This window comes from Geotrypetes seraphini, chromosome 15, assembly GCF_902459505.1.
Source record: "Geotrypetes seraphini chromosome 15, aGeoSer1.1, whole genome shotgun sequence".
In the NCBI taxonomy this organism is placed as follows: Eukaryota; Metazoa; Chordata; class Amphibia; order Gymnophiona; family Dermophiidae; genus Geotrypetes; species Geotrypetes seraphini.
In genome coordinates, this window is record NC_047098.1 from 34,650,433 (window position 1) to 34,676,676 (window position 26,244).

Sequence of the window (26,244 nt, forward strand, 5' to 3'; positions counted from 1 at the left end):
CTAGTATTATATGTATATATACGTAGGATGATTGATTATGGTATAAATGTGTCTATATTGAAAACTATCTCAGAAAACGCTAACACCTTTACAGAAGCTCATTTAGCACCATTACAGAAGCTCATGTAAACCGCTCTGAATTGACTCCCCAGTCACTCTTTTTTTTTTTTCCATGAATTGCATTGTTTGCCAGTCGAGGCTCGAGTGAAATTTAAATTTGGTTGCATTTGTTTGGCCTTGTATCTAATTATCTTGTGGATTCATTCACATTGTTAATTCAAAGCACTCTCAGCGCCCGCATGCTGTATTTACCTTAAGAAGGAGACACATGACAAATTTTCTCTTACCAAATATTAGCTTTGCTGCTGTATTTTGGATTAGTTGTAACCGTTTTAGATTCCCCTTACTCAAGCCGATATAGATTGAATTACAGTAATCTAATTGTGCTAGGACAATAGCTTGTACCAGTAGCACAAAATGTTGCTGATGAAACAGATGTCTAACTTTCTTTAACATTCGTAAACTGAAAAATATAAAAAAATATCATCATGTCTCCTGTCGTTTAAAGCTGAAATATGGGATAAAGATCTGAATTCTCTAATAGCGACCTCTTGTTCATATCAGCATTTTAGGAGACAATTGAAAATGTATTTTTTCTCCCAAGATTCTTAGGAAATTAGGGGTCCTTTTACTAAGGAGCATTAACCTTGTTAGCACACGTTAAACGCTAACACGCCCATTATATTCTATAGATGCGTTGGGGTTTAGCAAGTGCTAATATTTAGCGTGCGCTAAAACGGCTAGCACGCCTTAGTTAAAAAGGGGGTTAATGTTTTACATTCAACTGTATATGTATATATATATAAATATATATAAATTCCATTTTGTAAACCGCATAGAACTTAATGGTATTCCGGTATAGAAATACATTTTTATGTTATGTTATAGAAGCTTACAATGAACAACATGGAAAGGGTATCATCCACTAAAACTTAAGGGAGGAAGATTTCATGGTGACACCAGGAAATACTTCTTCACCGAACGGGTGATTGATCGATGAAATGATCTTCCCCGCCAGGTGGTCGAGGCCAGTAACGTGCTCGACTCCAAGAGTCGATGGGACAAACAGGTGGGAGTACTACAGAGTTATGCTCAAAGGATAGATACTCCAGGGAAGAAGGGTTCTTGAGTGGGCAGACTAGTTGGGAGGGAGGGTTCTTGAGTGGGCAGTCTTGTTGGGAGGGAGGGTTCTTGAGTGGGCAGACTTGTTGGGCCGTCGACCCTTTTCTGCCGCTATATTCTATGTTTCTATGTTTTTACCTTATTTGTTTTTCCTGTTTTATAATGTAGTTCTTGCCCTTCGCCTACTGCATCTGTATGTTTGTCTGACTAAATTTAGGCAATGTGTACCTTGTTTTTATGTAAAGACCCATTTTAATTGTACACCGCCTAGAAACCTTGTTTCTAACAAATGTTAAGTAAACTTGGTAGAATCCAATCAATGCATCTATATGTTGTGAGGAGAAGAATGATATTCTAGTTCTCTCTGTTGATGACATGCTAGTAGTAACATTTTTTTACTAAGAGGAAAGAATTTTCTAGAGATCAAAACTGAAGTAAAAGATTTAGAAGAGCCAAGGCAAATTTTAGGCGCTGTTTGAGAAATGCAGACAAACTGCAGTTGTCAAACAGTCAAAAGGGCTATACTGAGGATAACCTAAACCTTCTTGGAATGCATGACTATAGCAACAACCACAGAACAAAATCATGAGGAAATTGAAGACCCAACAAAAGAAAGAACATCTGCAGACTTGCACGGTCTGTGTCCCGTATATGGACATTTCAGTTGAGGACATTAAGGATGATTAAGATGGGCTGGAGTGAGCTTTGATGGAGACTCCAGTAGATAGAACCTATGCACAGTATTACTGGGCAGGGCTCTGGGTTTCTAGCTCAGAAATATCGAAGAAAAAGGATCATTTAAATTAAATGATTGATTATGGAGCATGTATGGTTGGGCAGATTGGATCGGCCATTTGGATCTTTATCTGCCTTCATTTACTATGTTACTATGATGCATTTAACCAAACCACTAGGAATCAATTCCGTTTGCAAATATTCATTAGGGCTTTCAAACTGGTAAATATGTACCGTACTTTGGGTTTCTGTGTCCATTAAGTTGCTTGATAGTCTGTTTTACCTTATTAAATAAAAACAGTTATGTTTTAGTGTACACTCCATAAAGAAACCTTTATTTTTATGTTTGTCTCCATAGAACATTCTTTTATCTGAATACATCCAGGGACTCCCAATTGCTAACAAAAGGCCATCTCTTCTTAGAAATCTCTGCTGCTGCTGATTTTTTCCCCAGTGGTTCTCCACTTCAGCTTAATCCTATTATTTCACAAGTCAGGAAGCAAGTTATACTGTTCAAGGAACAGAAATCAAGTAACTTCTGTGTTACCACACTTGTTCTTGGTTCACAGCTGTGTCAAAACACAAGTTAGCCCAATCCATCTAATCTAAATCTTGGATTTATATATTGTGCATTCTCCCTAAAAGGAGCTCGACTCGGTTCACATAAAAATTGATAATCGGAATGAAAATAGTTAGATTTGAGAGAAAATAACTTATTAATGAAGACCCTCATCCGACATCCTAGAGAGAAGATAACTAATTTTCCTTAAAACAATTTACGTAAAATCTGGAAGGAAAAAGAGTTCTAACACAAGAGGAAATCCCATTCCAAGTCACTGTAAAAGTATATGAGAACGATCGAATAATATTATCAATAGATTTTATTCCTTTTATAGACGGAAAGGACAGTTTAAATTTCTGAGAGTTTCTTGAATCAGAAGATCTCTGGTTATACAAAGATAGAGGAATCAAAGACGTAAATAATCCATGTATGATTTTAAAAACCATAGAAGTGCATTTAAACTGTACTCTAAGATAGACAGGGAGCCAGTGAAGATTTCTTAAAAGAGGAGACAAATGATCAAATTTTCTCTTACCAAATATTAGCTTTGCTGCTGTATTTTGGATTAGTTGTAACCGTTTTAGATTCCCCTTACTCAAGCCTATATAGATTGAATTACAGTAATCTAATTGTGCTAGGAAAATAGCTTGTACCAGTAGCGCAAAATGTTGCTGATGAAACAGATGTCTAACTTTCTTTAACATTCGTAAGCTGAAAAAAACATTTCTTTCCAAGGTGATTAACCTGACATTGAAATGATAAAGAAGAATCCAATATTATTCCCAGAACTCTACATAAAAATTCCATTTTCAAAGATTCTCCAGAATTCAAAGTTGCAGAGAGAGAGGTAACTGTTCAATTTTTGGGCCACACCATAATAATTTTGTCTTGGCTGCATTAAGTTTCATTTGAACAAAGGTAGCCCACATTTGACGTCTGGAAATACAAGAGTTTATATTTGCTTCAAAGTTGCTCATATGGTCTAGCTCTAGCCAGACCTGGAATAAAGTTCACAACTCCAAGAAATTAGTGGCTTACCTCAGCCAAGTCCTACATGGAAACAGATTGTAACCTTCAGTTAGAAACCCCACTAACTCCAACAGTTACGCCCGTATTCCAGGCTGCTTACCCTTGCCAATCACACTTCCCATTCAACTTCCCAGGGTTATGCCTCATTCCCCCAGCTAGTGGAAGCTAACTTTCCAGGGCTCTGTTTCAGTCCATGGCTAAGGAAGTCTGCTTTCCCAGGGCTCTGCTTTAGCCCACAGCTAGGGAAGTCACACTAAACTCAACATCCTCCCAGGGTTTTGCCTCAGCACACTGCTAGGAAAGTAGCTAGGGTGGTCTGACTTCTCAGGGCTCTGCTTCCCTCTTGTTCCCAGGCTCTATCTCAGCCCCCATGGCTAGTGAAAGTGGACAGTCTCTCCCTTTATCCTCCAGGGACCTCTCTGACTCACTGGATTCTGGGGCATTTACACTACTCCGTTCCTGAGACCTGCCTCTGTGACTCAGCAATCTTGCCCTTCCTCCACTATGGTGGTTTGCTACGGGCTAGTACCTCTTCCTATCCAGTGGCCCAACTGCAGCATCAGTGATGGAGAACCTCCCCCTTACTCCCTCACAGTACTTATGATGAGTTCATCCCAGAGTAGTCTCTTAAAGTTCTCATGCTGAGTTCATAGCAGAGTTTTTTCTCTGGAGTCTCATGATGGCTTCATCCCAAAGTAGTCTCATGATCTTTCATGCTAAAATCATCATAGTATTATATAAGAGTACTCATGTTGTGAGGTTGTACAATATGATGAGAAAAAAACCCAATGACCTCCAAGGAAGGGCATTTCAAGGCTTGTGTGTATACACTATCGGAATAAGGGAAAGGAGTGGAAGGGGCCAGCATAAAAAGACAGCTCTCCATGCAATATTCTGGAAGAGCTGATATGGAGCTGGAAGATTCAATACAGGCCTTGTTTTGCTCTCTTAGTCCTTTGTTCCTACTCTAGAGGAAGGGCTGCAACAGCCCTCACTTGGGTTGTACTCGGGTTGCATATAACAATGGAAAAAAGGAGAGAGCGCCTGTAAGCACAGCAGCTTGAGAACTATGAGCTGAGCGTGGGGTATATGAATTATTGAGAGGTGCCTGCTGAGACAGCCAGGCAGCCTAGGGATAGGGAACAACATTAATATGCATTACTACAAAAAGATGCATCTTTACCCCGTCCCATCCCTGAACATGTATCTCCCAATATACTATCCTCCCTACACTGTATCCATTCATAATATATAGCTGCCATGGTTCTACGTCTGACCATGCCATGTTTGTCATACAATGCTTTACCACACTCGCTCTACTATACTATACGTCGTATCTTCTACACTATGCTTGCCATACTACGTCTACAAAGCTACGATTTCTCACGCAAAGCACAATGTTTGCTGTTCCATGTTTACCGTGCTGGGTTCTATCATGCTGCGTGTCATATTGTCATGTCATATGTTTTGCCATACTATGCTCGTCATGCTATGTTTCGCCATACCATGTTTGTCATATTATATTTTTACCGCGCTTTAACTATGGGCTCCTTTTACAAAGGTGCGCTGATGTTTTTAGTGCACGTACAAGATTAGCGTGCGCTAGCCGAAAATTTACTGCCTGCTTAAAAGGAGGCAGTTGCGGCGGCATTTTAGCGTGCGCTAAAACCGCTAGCGCACCTTTGTAAAAGGAGCCCTATGTTTTTTCCCATCTTTGTCGGACAATATCCTGCCATGCCATGTCTACTACTACTCTTTATTACTTATTTAGTGCTGAAATGCGTATGCGGCGCTGTATATTTTTGACATTTATAGACGGTCCCTGCTCGGAAGAGCTTACAATCTAACTTGGACAGACAAGACATGACATAGAGGGTAGGGGGATGTAGAACCCAAGGTGAGAAGAGTTAGGAGTCGAAAGCACTCTACCATCACTTTGTATAAATGCATTTTATTATAATAAAAGGTTAGTGGCGCATGCGCTTTTAAAAAAGCGTGATTACTGCGGCCATGGTGTGTGATCCGTGACCGTGTTCCATTTTAGAACCCGGCCAATGATCACTCTGGCCACGCCCCTCCTCCCGCCCTCACCAACCCGAAGGAAGCTCAGCAGACCTCCCGCCCTCACCTCACCAAGCTGGACCATACCTCCCGCCCTCGCTCAAAGCTGCTGTCGCTGCCACTGCCGCTGATCCTCCTCTTCGGAGCAGCCTGCGATCGTGGCCGGCTTTGGCGGGCCTCGCGGGCCGCTTTCCGGCCTCGGTGGCACGTTCCCTCTGACGCACGGGATTGCGTCGGGGGGGGAGCGTGCTTCTGGGTTGGGGAGCGGCCTGCGAAGTTCGCTGGGGCCAGCCACCACGATCGCGGCCCGCTTTGAAGAGGAGCAGGCCAGGTAAGCAGGGGGATTAATTCAGGGGGCCAGAGGGAGAGGGAAAGGGGCCATGGAGAGATAGGGAGAGGGAAAGGGGACTGCTTTGGTGGGGAGGTGTGCTGGGGACAGACACTTTTACTCTGGGGGGGAAGACAGAAGGGGCCATGGAGAGAAAGGGAGAAGGAAAGGGGGCTGCTTTGGGGGAGGGGTGTGCTAGGGGGAGACAGAAGGGGCCATGGAGAGATAGGGAGAGGGAAAAGGGGCTGCTTTGGGGGGGAGGTGTGCTGGGGACAGACAGTTTTGCTCTGGGGGCAGACAGAAGGGGCCATGGAGAGACAGGGAGAGGGAAAGGGGGCTGCTTTGGGTGGGAGGTGTGTCCTGGGGGCAGACAGCTTTGCTCGGGGGGGGGGGGAGACAGAAGGACACAGACAGCAGCCAAGGAGAGAGAGATAAAGAAACACAGACAGACAGACACTCTATTCTAGCACCCGTTAATGTAACGGGCTTAAAGACTAGATTTATTATATATGTAAACTTGTAACCCATTCTGAAATCTTCTGTGAGGATGGGATATAAAACCAAATAAATATAGTACTCCTCCCCTACCCACACACACACATAAGATCCTCCACACTGTCTCTTTCCTGACAGTATCACATACAGTACATATTGTATTCTGCCATACTGTATACGCCCTCTGGTATCCCTTTCCCCAAATACACCTACCCTGGTCTTTAGGACTGCCACATGGGGAGGAACCCTACCGCTGTTGATCCCAACATTTTAAAATCCAGTAAAAGGATAGTCTGCTAGGAATCACAGATTTCATCAATGAGGAGGTGAGTCCTATCATTTTGCATCTTAACTAGAGCTATATTTGAACTTGGAGTCAAGCAGGCTTGGTTTTCCCCTCTGGCATGGTCTAATGGGGGGTAAATTAAGATGCTTTTCTGCAAGGACTGAGCCTGGTAATGCTTTCAGAGCATCCTGTGACAGACACTGCATCCATTATCTCTCCTGTCTGACTGAATTCATTACGTGCTTGCATGGGGCTGCCAGGCTCACCAGGCCTCTGGTAAGCTAGTTAGTGGCGCCAGCTCTTATGCAAGCGTTAGCTAAGGTAGTTTTAATACTTTCTATGGCATATCAGTCTTAATACTGGGGGTCTATTATGCAGAACAGAGATATTTGTTTTCTTGTATGTGTGACTGAGCTAGGAGTTCATACGGTTTAAACTTGGTTTGATAGTAGTGGGGAAAAAAGCCTGTTCAGTTATTATTCAGAGGCTGTGGCCTTCAAAGGTCAATTAGTGACATCCTCAGACAAAGCCTTCATTGCTGTACTTTACAGTAAGCAAGGGGCATAATGTTGCTTTGTTAAATAGCTCAGTCCAGTACTCAGCTGTCATGTCTTTAACCCTGGTTGGTCAGCAGTGACACCAGAGACTGCAGGACTGATTGAGTGGCAGGATGCATGGAGCAGTGGTTAATGGAGAGTGTACCCTGGCAAAAGTAACGTGATCAGGGGGGGGTGCCCAGGACTCTGCGGTCAGACCGGTTCTTTTCAATTTCTTTAGCAGTGACATTGCTAAGGAATTTCGGTGAAATTTACGCATGCCCAGAGATGATGCGCAAATCCATGGCAAAATTGCCATGTTTTTCTTGGGGCTGGGGTGGGTGGGGGGATAACAAGAGGACCTGAAAAACCTGGAAAAATGATCAAGGTTTGGAAACTGAGCTTCAGTGTTACAAAATGTGAAATAATCACTTAGGAGGCAAAATTCATTAGCCAGACCAGTTTTACTCAGCTCTCTCCTGGAGACATAGCTGGCCAGTCAGGTTTGCCATGATGAATATATAGATACAACAGGTATCCAGTGTATACAAATTTATCTCGTGCATATTTATCAGTAGTTATCCTAAAAACCTGGCCAGTTGGTTGTGCCTGCAAGCAGTGGTGTAGTGAGGGCAGGGCCAGATTTTCCTATAGGCTAACTAGGCTTCAGCCTAGGGCCTCAAGATCAAGAGGGGCCTACATTCAAATTGTTAGCAAAATTAAAATTACACTATTCTAAAAACAGTGAACACTAAAACACTGAACTGAAAATAAGGAGAAATTCTACGTTTCGGGATTGGAACCAGCTCTGGCCGCAATGGGGCGCCGACTCGGCTTCTCCCTTTCTTTTTCTTGCCCTGGGAGGAGGATTGGGGAGGGAAAGACGTCAGTTCGGAACAGTTGGACAAAGCCCAGCCCCGTGGGGAGAGAGGCAAAACGTGGATCCGTCAGGACAGGGCGGCCCAGACTGGCATCGGGGGTTGGGGTGGGGTGGGAGGTTTCAGTGGAAGGGGGATGGGGGCAGGCTGGCATTGGAGGGGGGTGGGGGGGTTTAATGGAAGGCAGGCAGGCAGGATGGCATGGGGGTGTTCAATGGAAGGGGGATGGGAGGCAGGCGGGCATCAGAGGGGGGGGGGTGAGGTGAGGAAGGACGCACTGGGGGCACTATGGACATAGGTAGGGGCAATGTTATGTGTTATGTTTGATTAGTTATTGTTACAAGTACTATATATGGTGCTGAGAATAAATGTCCAAATAAATGTTCTCGACTTTTTTTTATTTATTATCCGTGTCACATTTTTTATAAAGGTTAGTACCAATAACAACATATTTCATTTAACATATTGATATATATCACAGTAATGATGTATTTTATTATCTCTCATGTAATTTACAAACTTAAAAATGGGAGGTGAAAGGGCCTCATAAGTGGAATAGCCTAGGGCCTCTTTTCATCTAAATCCGGCCCTGAGCGAGGGTGATAGCGCCCCTCCTCCACTCTTTTCTCCACAGCCCCCCCTGTTGCGCATACACCCTCCCCTTCCTTTCCCCCATACCCCTAGTTTACCACTGTGCACAACAAGAACTTCAGTGTGCTCCTCGTGACCCTGTCAGCTTTCCCTCTGACGCCACTTCCTAGGCGTGGCACCCTAGAAGAGACATCAGCGGGAGAGACAATGGGGTCGTGAGGAGCACATTGAAGTTGTTGCATATGGCGGTATAAGGGAAGGGGGGGCGGAGAGGAGGAGGGGTGCCGGCACCCGGGGCGGACCGCCTCCCCCTTACTCCATTCCTGGCTGCAAAAGAGGTGTGAGAAGGGCTCAATTAAATGAACAAGAACTGTAAACTGTCGACCAAGAAAGATTCCTAGGGTGGGAAGGTTTGACTAATCTGGTTGGACAACTGAGAACGAAGAATAACGTTCACAGTTTAAAAAAAATGATTTAAAACATCTCTTTTTAGAGAAGCTTTTTAAGTGGTTAAGAAGCAGTGACTGAAGGAATGAAGTGAATAATGGATATATTTTGTTTTATTACATTTATAAAATATAATTGTATATTATGTATATAAAATGTGTGGAGGGACATAATTAAAAAAAAACATCTAAGTCCCCTTTTAGCCTAAGACCCTAAACATTGAAAGTAGAATCAGGGAAAATGTCCATTATCAAAAAAAGTCCAAAAGGAGGTTTTTTAAAAAAAATAATGGCCTGCCTCTACGTTCAGCTGTTTAAGCACCCAGACCACCACTACGTCTACACTTAAGCCATATAATAAACCCAAAAAAAGCCTAAGTCCCAAACGCCCAAAGCCAGGCCTTTTAGGCGAAGGAGGAGCCAGTCCTTTGCCTAAAAGCTGGATTCTGTAACCAGTGCCTGTCAAAAACAACATCACTTACAGAATCCCCCCCCCCCTCAGCAATGATTGCGGCAGGAAAGATGGCTCATCTCCCCTGCCGCGATAGCGATACTACCAAGTGCCGCCAGATGCGGTATTTGGGATCGCTATCGTGGCAGGAGAGATGAGCCATCTCTCCTGCCGCGATCTACCCCTCCCCCCGACTTGATCCAGGCAGGAGGGAGCCCAAGCCCTCCTGCCCCAGCGACTATCCACCTGCCTGACTCGATCCGGGCAGGAGGGAGCCCAAGCCCTCCTGTCCCAGCGACTACCCACCTGCCTGACTCAATCCGGGCAGGAGGGAGCCCAAGCCCTCCTGCCCCTGCAAAATCCCCTTTCCCCCACCCCCACTAAGATACGGGCAGGAGGGATCCCAGGCCCTCCTGCCCATATGCGCACCCCCCTCCCACAATTGCTCTCCCCAACCCCCATCGGCCCCCACACGCTGACCCCCCCCACCAACCCCTCACTGTCCCCTCGACACCACTCCCCACCCTCAACACCCCTCCGTACCTGAAAAACAGTTGGCCAGATGGATGGGTCCCAAGCCCATCTGGCAGGCCCACCATCCATCAAATGGCAGGCCTTAGGGCCTGATTGGCCTAGGTGCCTCAAACCCCGCCCACAGATGAGGCCTGAGGTGCCTGGGCCAACCGGAATCGGCCCAGTAGCCTTAGTCTTTTTACATCCTTAGCCAGATATGGCCTCCAAAACTGAATACAGGACTCCTTGTGGGGCCTAACTTAACGACCTGTACAGGGGCATCGACATCTCTTTTCTTCTGCTGCTTATGCCTCTCTCTATACAGCCTAGCATTCTACTGGCTAGTCACCACCTTGTCACAGTTTCATCACCTTCAGATCCTTAGACACTATCATCCCCAGGTCCCTCTCCTGTCCATGCATATCAGTCTCTCACCTCCTAGCACATCTGTTTCCTTCGGATTTCTACTCCCCGTGTGCATCACTCTGCTCATCTTTGTATTGAATTTAGGTGCCAAACATTAGACCATTCTTCTAACTTTTGCAAACTTCTAACTTTCAACTTTTTCAGGTTTTCCACTCTCTCCAAGGTGTCCACTCTGTTACAAATCTTGGTATCATCCACAAAAAGGCAAATCTTACCTTCTAACCCTTCAGCAATGTCGCTCACAAATATATTGAACAGAATCGGACACAACACCGATCCTTGTGGCACTCCACTACTCACCTTTCCTTCCTCCGAGCGAATTCCATTAACCACCGCCTTCTGGCTTCAGTCTGTCAACCAGTTTCTAATCCAGTTCACCACCTTGGATCCTAAATTCTGCTCGTCAAGTTTGTTCAAGAGTCTCCTATGCAGAACCGTGACAAAGGCTTTGCTGAAATCTAGCGCACGACCTCAATCCGGTTCTCTGGCCAAAGGCTATGGTATGCTGGGTTGCATGCTTAAGATTATTGGCAGGAAAAAGGAGGTAATACTGCCCTGATGTTGGGGGTCTAGTGAGGTACCAGTGAGTTCATGTGAAGCCCTACCCTTCATAATGATATTGAGTAAACAAGGATTACTAAAAGGAGTCAAGGCCCACAGTACAGACCCTATAGAAAGAGGCTGAAGGTTCTCGCTGTACCTGCTAGATGAAAGAAGGAATGGGGGACATGTTAAAAATGTTCAATTATGTAACAAGATTTAATAAAGTATGGGAAGATGAACCATAGGAAAAGAAATTCAGAGATAAGAGTCCATTGTATGAGGTAGGAGGGAAGAAACAAAAGAAAATATTTCTTTACTAGGGTTACCAGATTTTGCATCTGGAAAAAGAGGACGTGTGGCTCCACCCTGTTCTGCCCTGGAACCGCCCAGTTCCACACCCCAGCCCCACACAAACCTGGTCTCTTCGGGCCAAGTCTGGAGTGCATCTGCGCAGATGCACTCCAGACTCGACCCCGATCTCAACAACTTTTCAAAACCCTAACTGTGAGGGAGCAAACTGCTATGGCTTATGGTTATGCCGTTGCACTTAATTTGGTGATTAGATCCAGGCAGTTTGCAAAACTAGCAAATTAAAAAGAAAGAAAGGAATGCCAAATGAAAGCAGAATAGCAAAACATTCATATAGGAGACACACAGAGATAATCCGAGATTGTGACACCTAGAGGTAGGGGCAATAAACACTGTTTCTGCCACTGCCTTACCACATGCTTCAGTCCTGTCCCAATGTAAGAATGCTGCATCATTGCAAACAGCTCATCCTTCACATGCAGATGCAAACAAAGAGGTGATAAGATGCATGGGTTAGTGACATTACAGGTCATGGGGATCTGGGTGGGAGCAAGCAAGCTAACCCCAGAATCAGTGGCATATCCACAAGGTTGGCCTGGGATTAGGGTTACCATATGGCTCCAGAGAAAGGAGGACAGATGGAGACATCCGGGTTTTACTTCCATTGAAAGCGATGGAAGTAAAATCCTCCTTTTTTTGGAGCCATATGGTAACCCTAGCCTGGATGGGCCTGCGCCCATCTACTTTGGGCTCAGGCCCACCCAAAATTAAGGCCGGTGGAAATCCTCAAGCCTCGCCAGATGGAAAGATCCTGCTTTGGTGACCCAGAACACTTGTGTACTCAACTGCAGCTGACAGTGCTCTATACAGACAAATTTATACATCAGATAAAAAGACAGAAAACTATAAATACATACTGAGGTACTCCCTAAATGTTAAGAAATTATTTTCCCTCAAAGATCAGCCAGTATGGAATTCCATAACTATGGATCTGCGATTGAGAATGAATGCCACTGTGATTGAGGCATAATTCGTTCCGATAACATGCTTGTAATCCAAAACACTCGTATAGCAAAGCGAATTTCCCCAAAAGAAATAATGGAAACTCCACAACCCCAAAACTTTAATACAAAATACTGTATGTACTCATATTGCAAGATCTTGCTTGTTTGGAACAGTCACTACAGAGAGAGAGAGAAGAACCATCGGCTCAGTTGTGATGATGTGATGTGTGTATAACTTGCTTGTATACCAAGTTAAAATTTAATAAAATGTTTTGCTTCTCTTGCATACCAAGTTACTTGCAATGCAAGGCGTTACAGTATTTCTGACAAATTCTGGATGTGATTGGATGTGGGCTGCATGGATCAAGAAGTGTAACAATGCTTTCTCTTCTTCCTCTTTTCTGGCAGGCAGAGATTGAGCAGCTGGATCCCCGGGGCCGCACCCCTTTGCACCTAGCTACAACGTTGGGATACCTGGAGTGTGTCAGGGTCCTCCTGAAGCATGGGGCCGATGTTAGCAAGGAAAACCGAAGTGGCTGGACTGGTGAGCAGCCTTCCTGTGCTTCATAGAGAGCTCTAGGTTCATTTTGTCATCTCAAAGCTAGTCCTCCCTCTTTTCTGCTCTTATCCGAGGGGCCAATTTCCCACCAGCACTTTACTTCCTGGTTTCTTCTACCGTGAACTTGAGTGCCATCAGTTCAATAAGTGCCGTGTGCATTCTGTTCTGACTCCACCAATTTGCCATGTTATTACAGTGCCTGAGTGTTAAGACAGAGTTCTTTTAGGACAAACATATGCAAAATAGAAGTGAGTAATTATAGGAAGAATACTCGTTTTCTTTGTAGCATTTAGGGGTAATTCTCTAAAGTGGGCACTGACTGTTACACCACCAAATACATGTGTAAATGGTTAAAATAATGCTTGTCAAAAAGTTATGGAAGCACAAATGTATACAATAGCAAGTATATCTAAAATTCAGAAAGCAAAATTATATACCCACAGAAAAATCCTTAAAGTTTTGTTTAAATTGAATCCCAGTCACATTCAGAAGCATTATACTTCAGGAAAGATATTTCAATAACAGCCCTTTCAGAATTGGCTCCATACTCTTCATAAAATCAATATTATGTATTAAATTGCAATATTATTCCAAAATTTTATAAATAGAACTTATCCTAAAGTGCAGTTAGATCAACTTTGGACTCTTTTATATGAAACTAGTGTTTAAGCCCGTTACATTAACGGGTGCAAGAATAGATTAGTCTGATCCAGTATGGCTATTCTTCTTATGTCTTACCCCCATATTCAGGCTCCCATTTCCCCTTTTCCCTTCCCTATTTCCACTTTTTTTCACCAACTTAAAAATCGGCATTGGCGCTCTCTCTAACGTCACTTCCAGGACCCACGCCTAGGAAGTGACGTCAAAGGGCGAACCGACACCGACGTGAAGAAGTTAAAAAGGTATGGGGAAAGGGAAGGCGGTGTGTAGGGCAGAGGCACCGCTCACCCTTACTACGCCACTGATCATATGTTTTAGTTCAACTATATTGGAAAGCTATTGTGCAGTTTATGAGATGAGTGTTTGCGACCCATATACAAGGCACAGTGGATCAACTGGTGTTGGATTTACCAGGGGCTTATAAGACGCATGGCCACGGAGCCCAGGGGTCACACAATGTGTTTGGTGGGCATTCTGCAATATCGGAGCAGCTTTTGGCACTGGCGTAATGAACTTCACATCTTGGTTTGCTGGAAAGCAAAGGATGCTAAGGGTTTCCTCAAAAAAGAGTCATCAAGTTTATTAAAAAAATCTTTATACCGCTCAATCAAACTTCTAAGCGGTGTACAGATAAGTACTAATGAGGAACCAAAAATACAGACTTACATAAGTAGATCTCGTGAAGGGTCACAAGACAAATAATACACAACAAATAAACGAATGGGAACAAGAGGAAAAAAGGTTCATAGTCTAAAGCGCGCGAGGACAAAGGTGCACCGACAACCGAGTGCGGACAACTGAGCGCAGGACTTCATCGCGCAGAAGAAAAACTGTATTTTAAAGGGCTCCGACGGGGGGTGTTGGTGGGGAACCCCCCCACTTTACTTAATAGAGATCACGCTGGTGTTGTGGGGGGCTTGGGGGGTTGTAACCCCCCTCATTATACTGGAAACTTAACTTTTTCCCTGTTTTTTAGGGAAAAAGTTAAGTTTTCAGTATAATGTGGGGGCGTGAGGCAGCGCGATCCCTATCAAGTAGAGTGGGGGGATTCCCCCCACCCCCCGTCAGAGCCCTTTAAAATACGGGTTTTCTTCGGCGCGATTAAGCCCTGCGCTCAGTTGTCCGCGCTCGGTTGTCGGCGCGCCTTTGTCCTTGCGTGCTTTTGACCCGTCACTGGAAAAAGGGAGGAACTACAATAATCAAAGTAAAGGTAAGGTAAAAGGTAAGGTTAATGTAAAAGGAAGGGGATTTAAAAAAATAATTAAAAATTTAGCCCTAATAAGGACAGTTAGGTGTCAAAAGCGTCTTGGAATAAAAATGTTTTTAACTTATTTTTAAAATGAGGAAGAGATTCTTCAGAACGGAGATGGAACGGGGTGGAATTCCAAAGAGAAGGGGCGGTTACCGCAAAATTGTTATATCTAATAGTATTGATGTGCTTTAAAGAAGGAATTGTTCAGAGATTTTGAGACGTAGAGCGAAGGGCTATAGAGGGACAGTAAGGTATGATTAGATTATTAATAAATTCGGGTGGGTTACTTGAACGGGTTTTAAGGGCTCCTTTTACAAAGGTGCACTAGCGTTTTTAGCGTACGCACCGGATTAGTGCGCGCTAGCCCAAAAACTACTGCCTGCTCAAGAGGAGGCGGTAGCGGCTTGCGCGCGCGGCGTTTTAGAGCGCGCTATTCCACATGTTAGGGCCCTAACGCACCTTCGTAAAAGGAGCCCTAAATGTCAATAAATAATTTTATAATTCTGTGCTCAACAGGGAGCCAATGAGCTTTATGAAGAAGGGGTGATTCATGATCATATTACATTACATTACATTAGGGATTTCTATTCCGCCATTACCTTGCAGTATGTGCGGATGCTATATCAGAGAGGTTGCAGCCTTTTGTTAAATGAGTTGCGACTGTTTGTTTTGGAGGGGGAACAGAAAAAGGACCAAAGGACAGATTTTACGGGAGTGGGTCAGGGGAAAGTTTGGGGGATGGGTTCTTTTTTACACGTGTATGACGTGTTTTCTTGGAATGAAAATGTTTCAGCTATGGGGGTTACGCATAGTTTGGTTGTGGTGTTGTGGTAATGTCCTACACAAAACTGTTTATGACAGTAAGGTGCGGGGGGAGGGGGGCAGGTAGATATTGGGTTCATTCATAAAATGAAGATGACTACAAATGTATTGTCTTGATTATGCTTTCTTGTCACATTGTCTTGCCTAGTCTTCAATAAAAATTGTTTCAAACTAAAGTGCAGTAGGATCGCTCAAAAACATTATGTCTCCTGAAATATGCTTTTGAGTGATCTAACTGCACTTTAAGATAAGTTCTCTTTATACAATTTTGGAATAATATAGCAGTTTAATACATAATATTGGCTTTTATGAAGACTATGGAGCTAATCCTGAAGGGATTTTTATAGAAAAATCTTTCCAAGTATGATGCTTTTGAAAGTCACTGGGATTCAAGTTTTTAAAAAAATATGGATTTTTCTGTGGGTATATAATTTTGCTTTCTGAATGACTAAAATAATGGCATATATCCACTTATGCGACCATATCTGTATATAAATGCCAAAATTCCAAAGCACTATTCTGTAAATATGTGCATAACTTACATTTCATGTACAGTATATGATAGATGGCGAACACCAAGGCAGAGTCTGGGCAGGACTCCCATTTATGCATGTAACCTCTGCAATACTATGAGTTACACACAAATCTCCAACATTTAGGAATGAGTACTTACAGCTGTTCTGTGGGAGGAGTAAGTGCTTTCAGATTATAGGTATGTCTATAGGCGTCTACTTTCCTTTATATCAGTGTATTGCAAACTGTGTGCCCTGGCATCCAAGTGTGCCGCGAGATGCCAGGGAGGAGGAAAGGCGCCGGCTGAATGCCTACAGGACGTGCCTCTGGCAGTGAGAGGCACATCCTGTAGGCAGTCAGCCGTCACCAACGCCTCTCCTCCTCTCTGCGCGTCTTCTTTTGCAGCACCTGCCCCCCCCCCCTCGGCAACTGGCGGCTCTGGGCCCCATCTGGAGGGCCTCCGCGCATGTGCAGATTGCACATATTTACAGAATAGTGCTTTGGAATTTTGGCATTTATACACAGATATGGTCGCATAAGTGGATATATGCCATTATTTTAGTCATTCAGAAAGCAAAATTATATACCCACAGAAAAATCCATATTTTTTTTAAAAACTTGAATCCCAGTGACTTTCAAAACCATCATATTTGGAAAGATTTTTCTATAAAAATCCCTTCAGGATTAGCTCCATAGTCTTCATAAAAGCCAATATTATGTATTAAACTGCTATATTATTCCAAAATTGTATAAAGAGAACTTATCTTAAAGTGCAGTTAGATCACTCAAAAGCATATTTCAGGAGACATAATGCTTGACATCATCGCATTGACATCCACGCACTTCCAGTTGCCTTTGAGCTGCGGCTGCTGGTTTATAAGAACATAAGACTAGCCTTACTGGATCAGACCAATGGTCCATGAAGCCCAGTAGCCCGTTCTCACGGTGGCCAATCTAGGTCCCTAATACCTGGCCAAAACACAAAGAGTAGCAATATTCCATGCTACCGATCCAGGGCAAGCAGTGACTTCCTCCCTGTCTTTCTCAATAACAGACTATGGACTTTTCCTCCAGGAACTTATCCAAACCTTTCTTAAAACCAGCTATGCTATCTGCTCTTATCACATCCTCTGGCAACGTTCCAGAGCTTAACTACTCTCTGAGTGAAAAAAAATTTCCTCCTATTGGTTTTAAAAGTATTTCTCTGTAACTTCATCAAGTGTCCCCTAGTCTTTGTAATTTTTGACAGAGTGAAAAATTGATCCACTTGTACCCATTCTATTCCACTCAAGATTTTGCGAAATACTGCTTTATAGAATGGGTGCCTCAGTATAGGCACACTATTACAGAATTAGCTACATATTGTCTTTCTCAAAATTCAAAAATACTACAGAATTCTCACTAACTCATCCTTCTGTGTGGAGTGGAGGAGACGTAGCCTCATGGTTACAACAGCAGGCTGAGAACCAGGGAAGCTATGTTCAAATTCCACTGCTGTTCCTAGTGACCTATGGCATCACTTAATCTTCCATTGACTCAGGTACCAACATCCTCGATGATCTGGCCCCCCTACAAACCAAAACCAGAACCAGCAGGAAATCAGACCAATGGTTTGATAATGAATTACTCCAACTCAAAAGACAGTGTAGAAGATTAGAAAGAAAATGGAGAAAAAAGAACCAAGATCAAACAAAAAACGATTGGAAAAAAATCAACAAACAATACAAAAATCTACTAAGGGATAAGAGGAAAAACTACTATACTAATCTCATAGGCACGGAAACCCAAGATTCCAAAAAAATATTCCAAATCCTGAAAGAATTAACAGACACCAAACCATACACAACCACCACGAACACCCCCCCACCATCACCCACCCTCTTAGCAGAACACTTCAAGAACAAAATTACCAACACCAGAGCCACTCTCATCCTTAACCCATCCCATCAAAACACAATCACAATCCACCCTTCAGGAAAAGAGGCAACTGCAGCAGACAAAATTTGGACTCAATTCCCCAACATACAATGGTCAGAACTCAACAAATTCTACAAAAAATACAGTCATGCCTCCTGTGACCTCAACCATTGCCCCTCATATCTCCTCACCACCGCTAGTGTAAAATTCCGCACCATAATGCTACAATGGATTCAATTCACGCTCACAGAAGGCACATTCCCTGCTGACCTCAGCGAAATCGTCATCACCCCAATCCAAAAAGACCCAAAAGCACCACAAAACCACCCATCTAACTTTAGACCTATAGCCTCAATTCCGCTATATGTCAAAATTATAGAAGGCCTAGTAGCCAAACTCCTCACCAATTACATAGATGACCACAACCTACTCCACCCCATGCAATCAGGCTTCAGAACAAACTTCAGTACAGAGACACTACTAGGCTCCCTTATGGATACCGTCAGACAACACCTTAGTACAGGGAAAAAAATGCTTCTCATACAACTGGACTTAACTGCGGCATTCGACTTAGTGGATCACAACATCCTTCTACAGATCTTAGACGCAATAGGTATTTCAGATAAAGTTTACTCCTGGTTTGAAGGATTCCTAAAACTCAGAACCTACAGTGTAAAATCAAACAAAGAAAAGTCAGAATCCTGGTCAAACCCCTGCGGCGTACCACAAGGATCTCCACTATCCCCTACCCTCTTCAATCTCTACACTGCTTCTCTAGGAACGCATCTGGACAATCTGGGCATAACCACCTATAGTTATGCTGACGACATCACCATCCTCATCCCATACGATCATTCCAAACCTACCATGACAGACAAACTTCACCAAACACTTGAAACAGTCACAACCTGGATGAAAAATCACAAACTTAAACTCAACCAAGACAAAACCAAATTCATCCTTCTCGAAAATGACAAGATCCAAACCACAACCAACTTAGAGATAAACGCAATCAAATATCCCATCCAAACCACCATAAAACTACTTGGCATGACCATAGACAGATGCTGCACTATGCAACCGCAAATAAATAAAACAATTCAGAAATCATTCGCAATCATGAGAAACCTGAGACAAGTCCGAAAATTCTTTGAAAGAACACAATTTCAACTTATAGTACAATCTCTAATACTGGGTATATTGGACTACTGCAACATCCTCTTCCTTCCTTGCCCTGCAACTACGATTAGACAACTCCAAACAATCCAAAATACAGCTTTGAGATAGAGAGCTGCACGGGAACGGGGACGACGGGAATCCCGCGGGACCCGCGGGCATCCCGCGGGTTCCCCCTTTGGGTCACGGGGATCCCGTGGGGACGCCCCCTAGGGTTGCGGGGATCCCGTGGGGACGCCCCCTAGGGTCGCGGGGATCCCGTGGGGACGCCTCCGAGGGTCGCGGGGTTCCTGCGGGGCTGGATGTACTCAGTCGCGCGGCTCTTCTCTCTACCTTCTCTGCTTGCAGCACAGAGCCGAACGGAAGTCTTCCCGACGTCAGCGCTGACGTCGGAGGGGAGGGAGGGCTTAAACAAAGCTGGATGTACTCAGTCGCGCGGCTCTTCTCCCTACCTTCTCTGCTTGCAGCACAGAGCCGAACGGAAGTCTTCCCGACGTCAGCGCTGACGTCGGAGGGGAGGGAGGGCTTAAACAAAGCCCTCCCTCCCTCCGACGTCAGCGCTGACGTCGGGAAGACTTCCGTTTGGCTCTGTGCTGCAGGCAGTGCAGGTAAGGAGGAAAGTAGCCTCGCGGTTCGAGTGGCTACCAAGGGAGGGGGCGGTCCGCCCCGCCACACCCCGCCCCGGTTGCAGCACAGCCGGCCAGGTCCCCTTACTTTTGTGGCACTTCCCCGACCGACCGACAACAGCCCCGGTCCGACAATCCTCCCTGCCCTGTAGCCGCGAATCTAAATTATCTTCTTACAGCAGCTGTAATAAGGTAATTTAGATTCGCAGTTAAGGGCAGGGAGGTTTGTCGGACCGGGGCTGTTGTCAGTCGGTCGGGGAAGTGCCACAAAAGTAAGGGGACCTGGCCGGCTGTGCTGCAACCGGGACGGTAGAGAAGGAGTGGGGAGAAGGACGCTGAAAGGCCATGGGGAAGACGGGAGGAGGGGGGGAAGGACTCTGAAAGCACTTGAAGACAGAGGAGGGAGAAGGACGCTGAAAGCACATGGGGAATACAAAGGGGTGGAGAAGGACGCTGAAAGGCCATGGGAAGGACGGGGGGGGGGGGGAAGGACTCTGAAAGCACTTGTGGAAGACAGAGGGGGGAGAAGGATGCTGAAAGCACATGGGGAAGACAAAGGGGTGGAGAAGGACGCTGAAAGGCCATGGGAAGGGCGGGGGGGGGGGAAGGACTCTGAAAGCACTTGTGGAAGACAGAGGGGGGAGAAGGATGCTGAAAGCACATGGGGAAGACAAAGGGGTGGAGAAGGATGCTGAAAGCACATGGGGAAGACAAAGGGGTGGAGAAGGACGCTGAAAGGACATGGGGAAGACGGGGTGGTGGGGTGGAGAAGGATGCTGAAAGGCCATGGGGAAGACAGAGAGGGAGAAGGACGCTGAAAGGACATGGGGAAGCAGAGGGGGGAGAAGGACACTGAAAGCACATGTGGAAGACAGAGGGGGGAGAAGGACGCTGACAGGACATGGGGAAGATGGCGGGGAGAAGGACGCTGAAAGGAAATGGGGAAGAGAGAGTAGGGAGAAGACACTGGCAGGGAAGAAGACAGATGCCAGACTATGGGGGAGCGGAGAGAAGAAGATGGGTGCCAGACCAATTTGGAAGGGGGAAGAAAGGGAGAGGCACAGTAACAGAGCAAATGGAAGATGCAGAAGGAAGAGAGACAGTGGATGGAAGGAATTGAATGAGAACATGAGGAAAGCAGAAACTAGGCAACAAAGGTAGGAAAAGAATTATATTTTATTTTTTTATTTTGCTTCAGGATAAAGTAGTATATTAGTTGTGTTGATAAAAATTTATAAACATTAGAGGCTCTGGTAGAAACCCATTTGCAAAGTATGTATTCTTCCCAATTAATATTTTCAAATTAATAAAGTCTTTTTGCTTATTTGTAAATGGGTTTCTACCAGAGCCTTTAATTCAGTAGCATAATTAAATGAAATAACAATTTCTGAAGTTTATATGGACGGGCGGGGACGGAGGGGATTCCTCGCGGGGACGGGTGGGGACGGAGGGGATTCCTCGCGGGGACGGGTGGGGACGGAGGGATTCCTCACGGGGACGGGTGGGGACGGGTGGGATTCTCACGGGGACGGGTGGGGACGGGTGGGACTTTGGCGGGGACGGGTGGGATTTCTGTCCCCGCGCAACTCTCTACTTTGAGACTCATCTACTCATTGAAAAAACATGACCACATTACGGATGCCTTCACAAACTCACATTGGCTTCCAATCCAAGAAAGAATCCAATTCAAATTCCACTGCATATTATTTAAAACCCTACACGGAGACAGCCCATCATACTTGAACAATCGCCTCATCCAAGCACCCACTACCAGACACAGAAAAACGCACTCCCCATTCATACCCCCCCCAATCAAGGAAGTAAAAAGAACAAAACTACACGACGGCCTACTAGCCACTCAAGCCGCAAGACTGGACAACCAAATCTCCAACCTTCTGATGACCACCCCAGACTATAGGACATTCAGAAAGGAAATAAAGACCACACTTTTCAAGAAATTCCTGAAGCAGCAATAACATCACGACCTCTTAGTAACACTAAAACTGACGCTCGATCTACCCATTACTGCACTAATAATAACAAAAGAACCTCCACTTTGACCACCTATCAACTCTACTACAAACCACCTCACCCTCAACAACCCACTAAATGTCTATAAGATCTACAACCTACCTCTCTAGCTAATCATTGTAACTCTGTTTTTAAATTAACCTTTTGTAATCCGCCTTGAACCGCAAGGTAATGGCGGAATAGAAATCCCTAATGTAATGTAATGTAATAAAGCTGCACTATAAGCGTCAGAGTTCTTACTGCGGCACTACAATTCTAGCGTGGCGTAAAGGAGGGCCTTAGACTATAAACCTTCCAGGAAAAAGAAAATACCTGTTAACATAAGAAGTGCCTCTGCTGGGTCAGACCAGAGGTCCATCGTGCCCAGCAGTCCACTCGCGTGGCAGCCCAACAGGTCCAGGACCTGTGTAGTAGTCCTCTATCTATATCCCTCTATCCCCTTTTCCTTCAGAAAATTGTCCAATCCCTTCTTGAACCCTATTACCGTACTCTGTCCTATCAAGCCCTCTGGAAGCTCATTCCAGGTGTCCACCACCCGTTGGGTGAAGAAGAACTTCCTAGCATTGGTTTTGAATCTGTCCCCTTTCAGCTTTTCCGAATGCCCTCTCGTTCTTGTAGTTTTCGAGTTTGAAGAATCTGTCCCTCTCCACTTTCTCTATGCCCTTCATGATCTTGTAAATCTCTATCATATCCCCTCTAATTCTCCTCATCTCCAGGGAAAAGAGCCCCAGTTTCTCCAGCCTCTCAGAGTATGAAAGGTTTTCCATACCTTTTATCAAACGTGTCGTCCTCCTCTGAACCCTCTCGAGTATCGTCATTCACCTTGAGCTACTGCTGAAAAAGGTGTGAGTTAAAGCCAAAAATCCCTTCCTCTCCCTCCTTCCTACCGCAGTATGTATGGACTTTTATTCAATGGGAGCTTCCTTCTCTAACAGAGGACAATTTTCAAAGGAATTTATCTGGATAGTTTTCCTACTAGAGTGCCCAGGATGAAAATTTGTCTTCTTTATAGCAGGACCAGTCAGTGGCGTGGTGAGGGATGTTGGCGCCTGGGGCAGTGGCAGCCGGCATTGCCACATCGTGTGCCACCCTGCCACATGGGCATAACCCCAATCTTCCCTGCCGCTTGAGCGCCCTCCCCCACGTGCCTCTTGAAATGTCCACCGTCACGAGCAGCACCTTCCACCAGCTGCTCATGCCCATCTCGGCTCCCTTATTCCACAGCCAGAAAGTGATGTCACAAGGGAGCCGATGCTGGCATGAGCAGCAAATGGAAGATGCTGTTCACGTCAGCAAACATTTTAAAGAGGTATGTGGGGGGAGGGTACGGAGAGGTAACGGCGCCTGGAGCGATCCACCCCCCCTACTCACCCTTACTATGTATGCCACTGGGACCAGTGTTTGCCCTGGGCCCTAGCATGTCTGACTTTAAGGATGGCCCTTCCTGATTCCCTCTCTTCCCTGCTCCCCTTCTCCCCACCTGCCATTACTACCACGCATAAAACAATTGTAAATGACTCCTTCGCATAGACAGACCTTCACCAAATCCAGAACAAGGGATCACAAATTAGAAATGCCAATATGAAGACAAAAACTGAGCTGGGAACCTCAAGAAGTTAAACTTGGCAAGTACTACAGCACTGGTTGGTTGGGAGGGGGGAGAGAGAGCCCCTCCCATTTTGGGCTCTGGCCCCCCCTTGCTGTGGCTGGTGGACATCTCCCAAGCCTTCTCAGCTGAAGACCACTTCATCCTCCTCCAGTCTGGCAGCCCAAATTCTCCAAGCCCTGCAGCAGGTGGCAGTGTTCCCGAACTTCCACCACCACTGCTGGCCCCCCCTTAACACAAGCACTAAAAAAACAACAACGAAAGACATTCAAAACTAAAGTGTTAAACACTTCTAAATATGTTTAATAGGACTGGGCAGAGGCACTGCTTTCTAATTCTCTCTTTGGCCTTATCACTGTGCTAACACATTCCCCCAAACATGGCACTCCTGAGATCTTCATTGTAATATAACTTGAAACTCGCTTGTATATTCAGGTAACATCTTCCTTCATCTTCATCTTCATCTTTTGTTTGGTTTTCACTTGAAGAAAATATTCATTAGAAAACTGATCAAGAAATATGTTACTTTATTCCAGAAAAAAGCATTTATGTAATGACCTTTATTTCTATGCACAGTTTAGTGCGTGGAAGGTTTGGGATCTTTGTGGTTCTGTGTTCTGTAGACACATTGGGATTCGGGCTTCTAGCAGAATAGCCTGTGACCTTGTGAAGCAGGTGGAGGGAGGGTGGTGGTGGGGTCCTGGCTTCTGCTTTGATGCCTCTCTTTCTATAGTACTGCAGGAGGCCGTCAGCACTCGAGACCTGCAGCTGGTGCAGCTAATACTGCGACACCGTGATTATCAACGGACAATCAAACGGCTGGCGGGAATCCCCATCCTGCTGGAAAAACTCCATAAGGTAAACACCTTTATCCCAGGACAAGCAGGCAGCATATTCTCAACATGTGTGTGACATCACCGACGTAGCCCCCTAGCGGACGTTTTTGCAAGCAGACTTGCTTGAAGACCTTCAAGCTTGCGATTGGCCCGTGCATACCCCTCCCGCCCAACCTAGGGCATGTGTCTCCTCAGCGTGGCCTCAGTTCTATGTTTTCTGCGGAGCCAGAAGCACTGCTCCCTTGCTGCGCGCGATCTCGTTGTCCCTCTTGCACCGCAGCTTTCTTTGTTATTTTCGTTTGAGTCGCTGTGCTCGCGTCTTTGTTATTCTTCTTTCGTGTCTTTTTGACCGGGTCTCCGGTCTTGCTCTGGCTGCCTGGCCTCGCGGGGCTGCGGCCGTCTTTTTTCTTATGTCCCGGCCTCGTACCAGGTTCATCGTTGGTTTGTGGAGTGCCTGGGTGCGGAGCACCATGCTGAGTCGTGTCCGTGTTGTGCGACTCTGCAACTGCGGGCTCTTCGTCGGAGGGTGACCAAGATTCTTCAACTTTTTGGCCCGATGGATCCTGAGGGACAGGCTTCGAGCTCAGCCTCGGCACCGGTGTTGGGGGCCTTAGCCTCGAAGTCCTCGACCTCGAAGTTCCCCTTGTCCTCCATGGCCCCGGCCTCTGCTCCTCCTGCTCCTCTGGCCTCGGGTAAGTCTCCTCTTTCCTCCTCAGATGTGCCGACAAAGAAGCCTACCTCTGAGTCTCATGCAAGTGCCGCCTCATCGGCATCTTCGAGACCTCATTCTAAGTGTGCCTCCTCATGTAGGGAATACTCTTCCTCAAGGTCGCCCCCGAAGGAGCGCACTACTGCACCTGTGACCCAACATCTTTTGGTCTCGGTGCCTATGTTCGAGGACATGCTTAAGGCTATCCTTACATCACAGCATTCCTCGGTGGTGACCTCAGTCTCGACCCAGCCATGGACTGACCAGCCTGAGCATCCTTCTCTTGTGTCTCGGGGCCGTGCCCGCAAGACTCGCAGGGTTCCCTCGAGCGATTCTTCGTCTCCGGAATCGGGGCCTGTGACGTTCCGGGGACCCATGACAGGGACCCGCTTTTCACCCGCTACTTTGCCGAGGTTTGTCTCTTCTAAAAAGCTGCGGTCTTCTCCGCCCCTGCGGGGCAGGTCTCCAACTGCGAAACCTTCCAGGCACACCCTTGTCCTCGAGTTGGACTCTACTGTGCATTCCCCCTCGGGGCTGATGACCACCTCTCAGGGGTCTTCTTCAAAACCGGTGAAGGAGTTTTCCTTTGCACCGTCTTCTCCGCGGCACTACAAGATGGTCCCTTGGACTCCTGGATCCTCCCCGGCCCACCCTACACGAGATCGTTCCTCGACGCCCCCGAGGCGCTTTAGTTGAGCCTCCTCGATCTCCCATTCGCGGGATTCCGAGGCTCCGGCATGCTATTTGAGGGAAATTTGTACCTCTTTCTCTGCTGCCCCCAGATCTCGCTTGGGGTCTCCTCAGGAGGATGAGTCTTCTTCTCGAAACTCCTTCTTCACTTGTTTCATTTCTGACATGGGCAAGGCCTTGAACCTGGACCTCCAGTCTGAGTCCCGTTATACCCAGGAATTCCTGGCGGAAATGGGTGTTGTTCATCCGCCCCGTGAGGCACTGCGCTTGCCGTTGCACCAGGTTCTCTGGCAAACATTTCTCCGGAACCTGGAGACCCCTTATGCAGTCCCGGCTATTCCCTCCAAATTGGAGTCCCATTACCAGACGATCCCGGTCAAGGGATTTGAAAGTTCTCAGCTTTCGCACCAATCCTTGGTGGTTGAATTTTCCTTGAAGAAATCCAACCCCTCGAAGGTATACGCAACCGTCC

At 45.8% G+C, this 26,244-nt stretch overlaps 1 protein-coding gene across 4 annotated transcripts in view; it reads left to right on the forward strand.

Moving 5' to 3' along the window:
• Positions 1–26,244, forward strand: part of ANKRD13B (ankyrin repeat domain 13B) — a 184,202-nt gene that overhangs the window by 117,962 nt on the left and 39,996 nt on the right. For 2 of the 4 annotated variants that reach the window (XM_033922430.1, XM_033922431.1), the window contains exons 2-3: positions 12,784–12,919; positions 24,271–24,395. In XM_033922430.1, the coding sequence (XP_033778321.1) occupies positions 12,784–12,919; positions 24,271–24,395 (261 nt within the window). The remainder of the gene's footprint in view (positions 1–12,783; positions 12,920–24,270; positions 24,396–26,244) is intronic. The other 2 variants (XM_033922432.1, XM_033922433.1) reach the window with 2 other exon arrangements.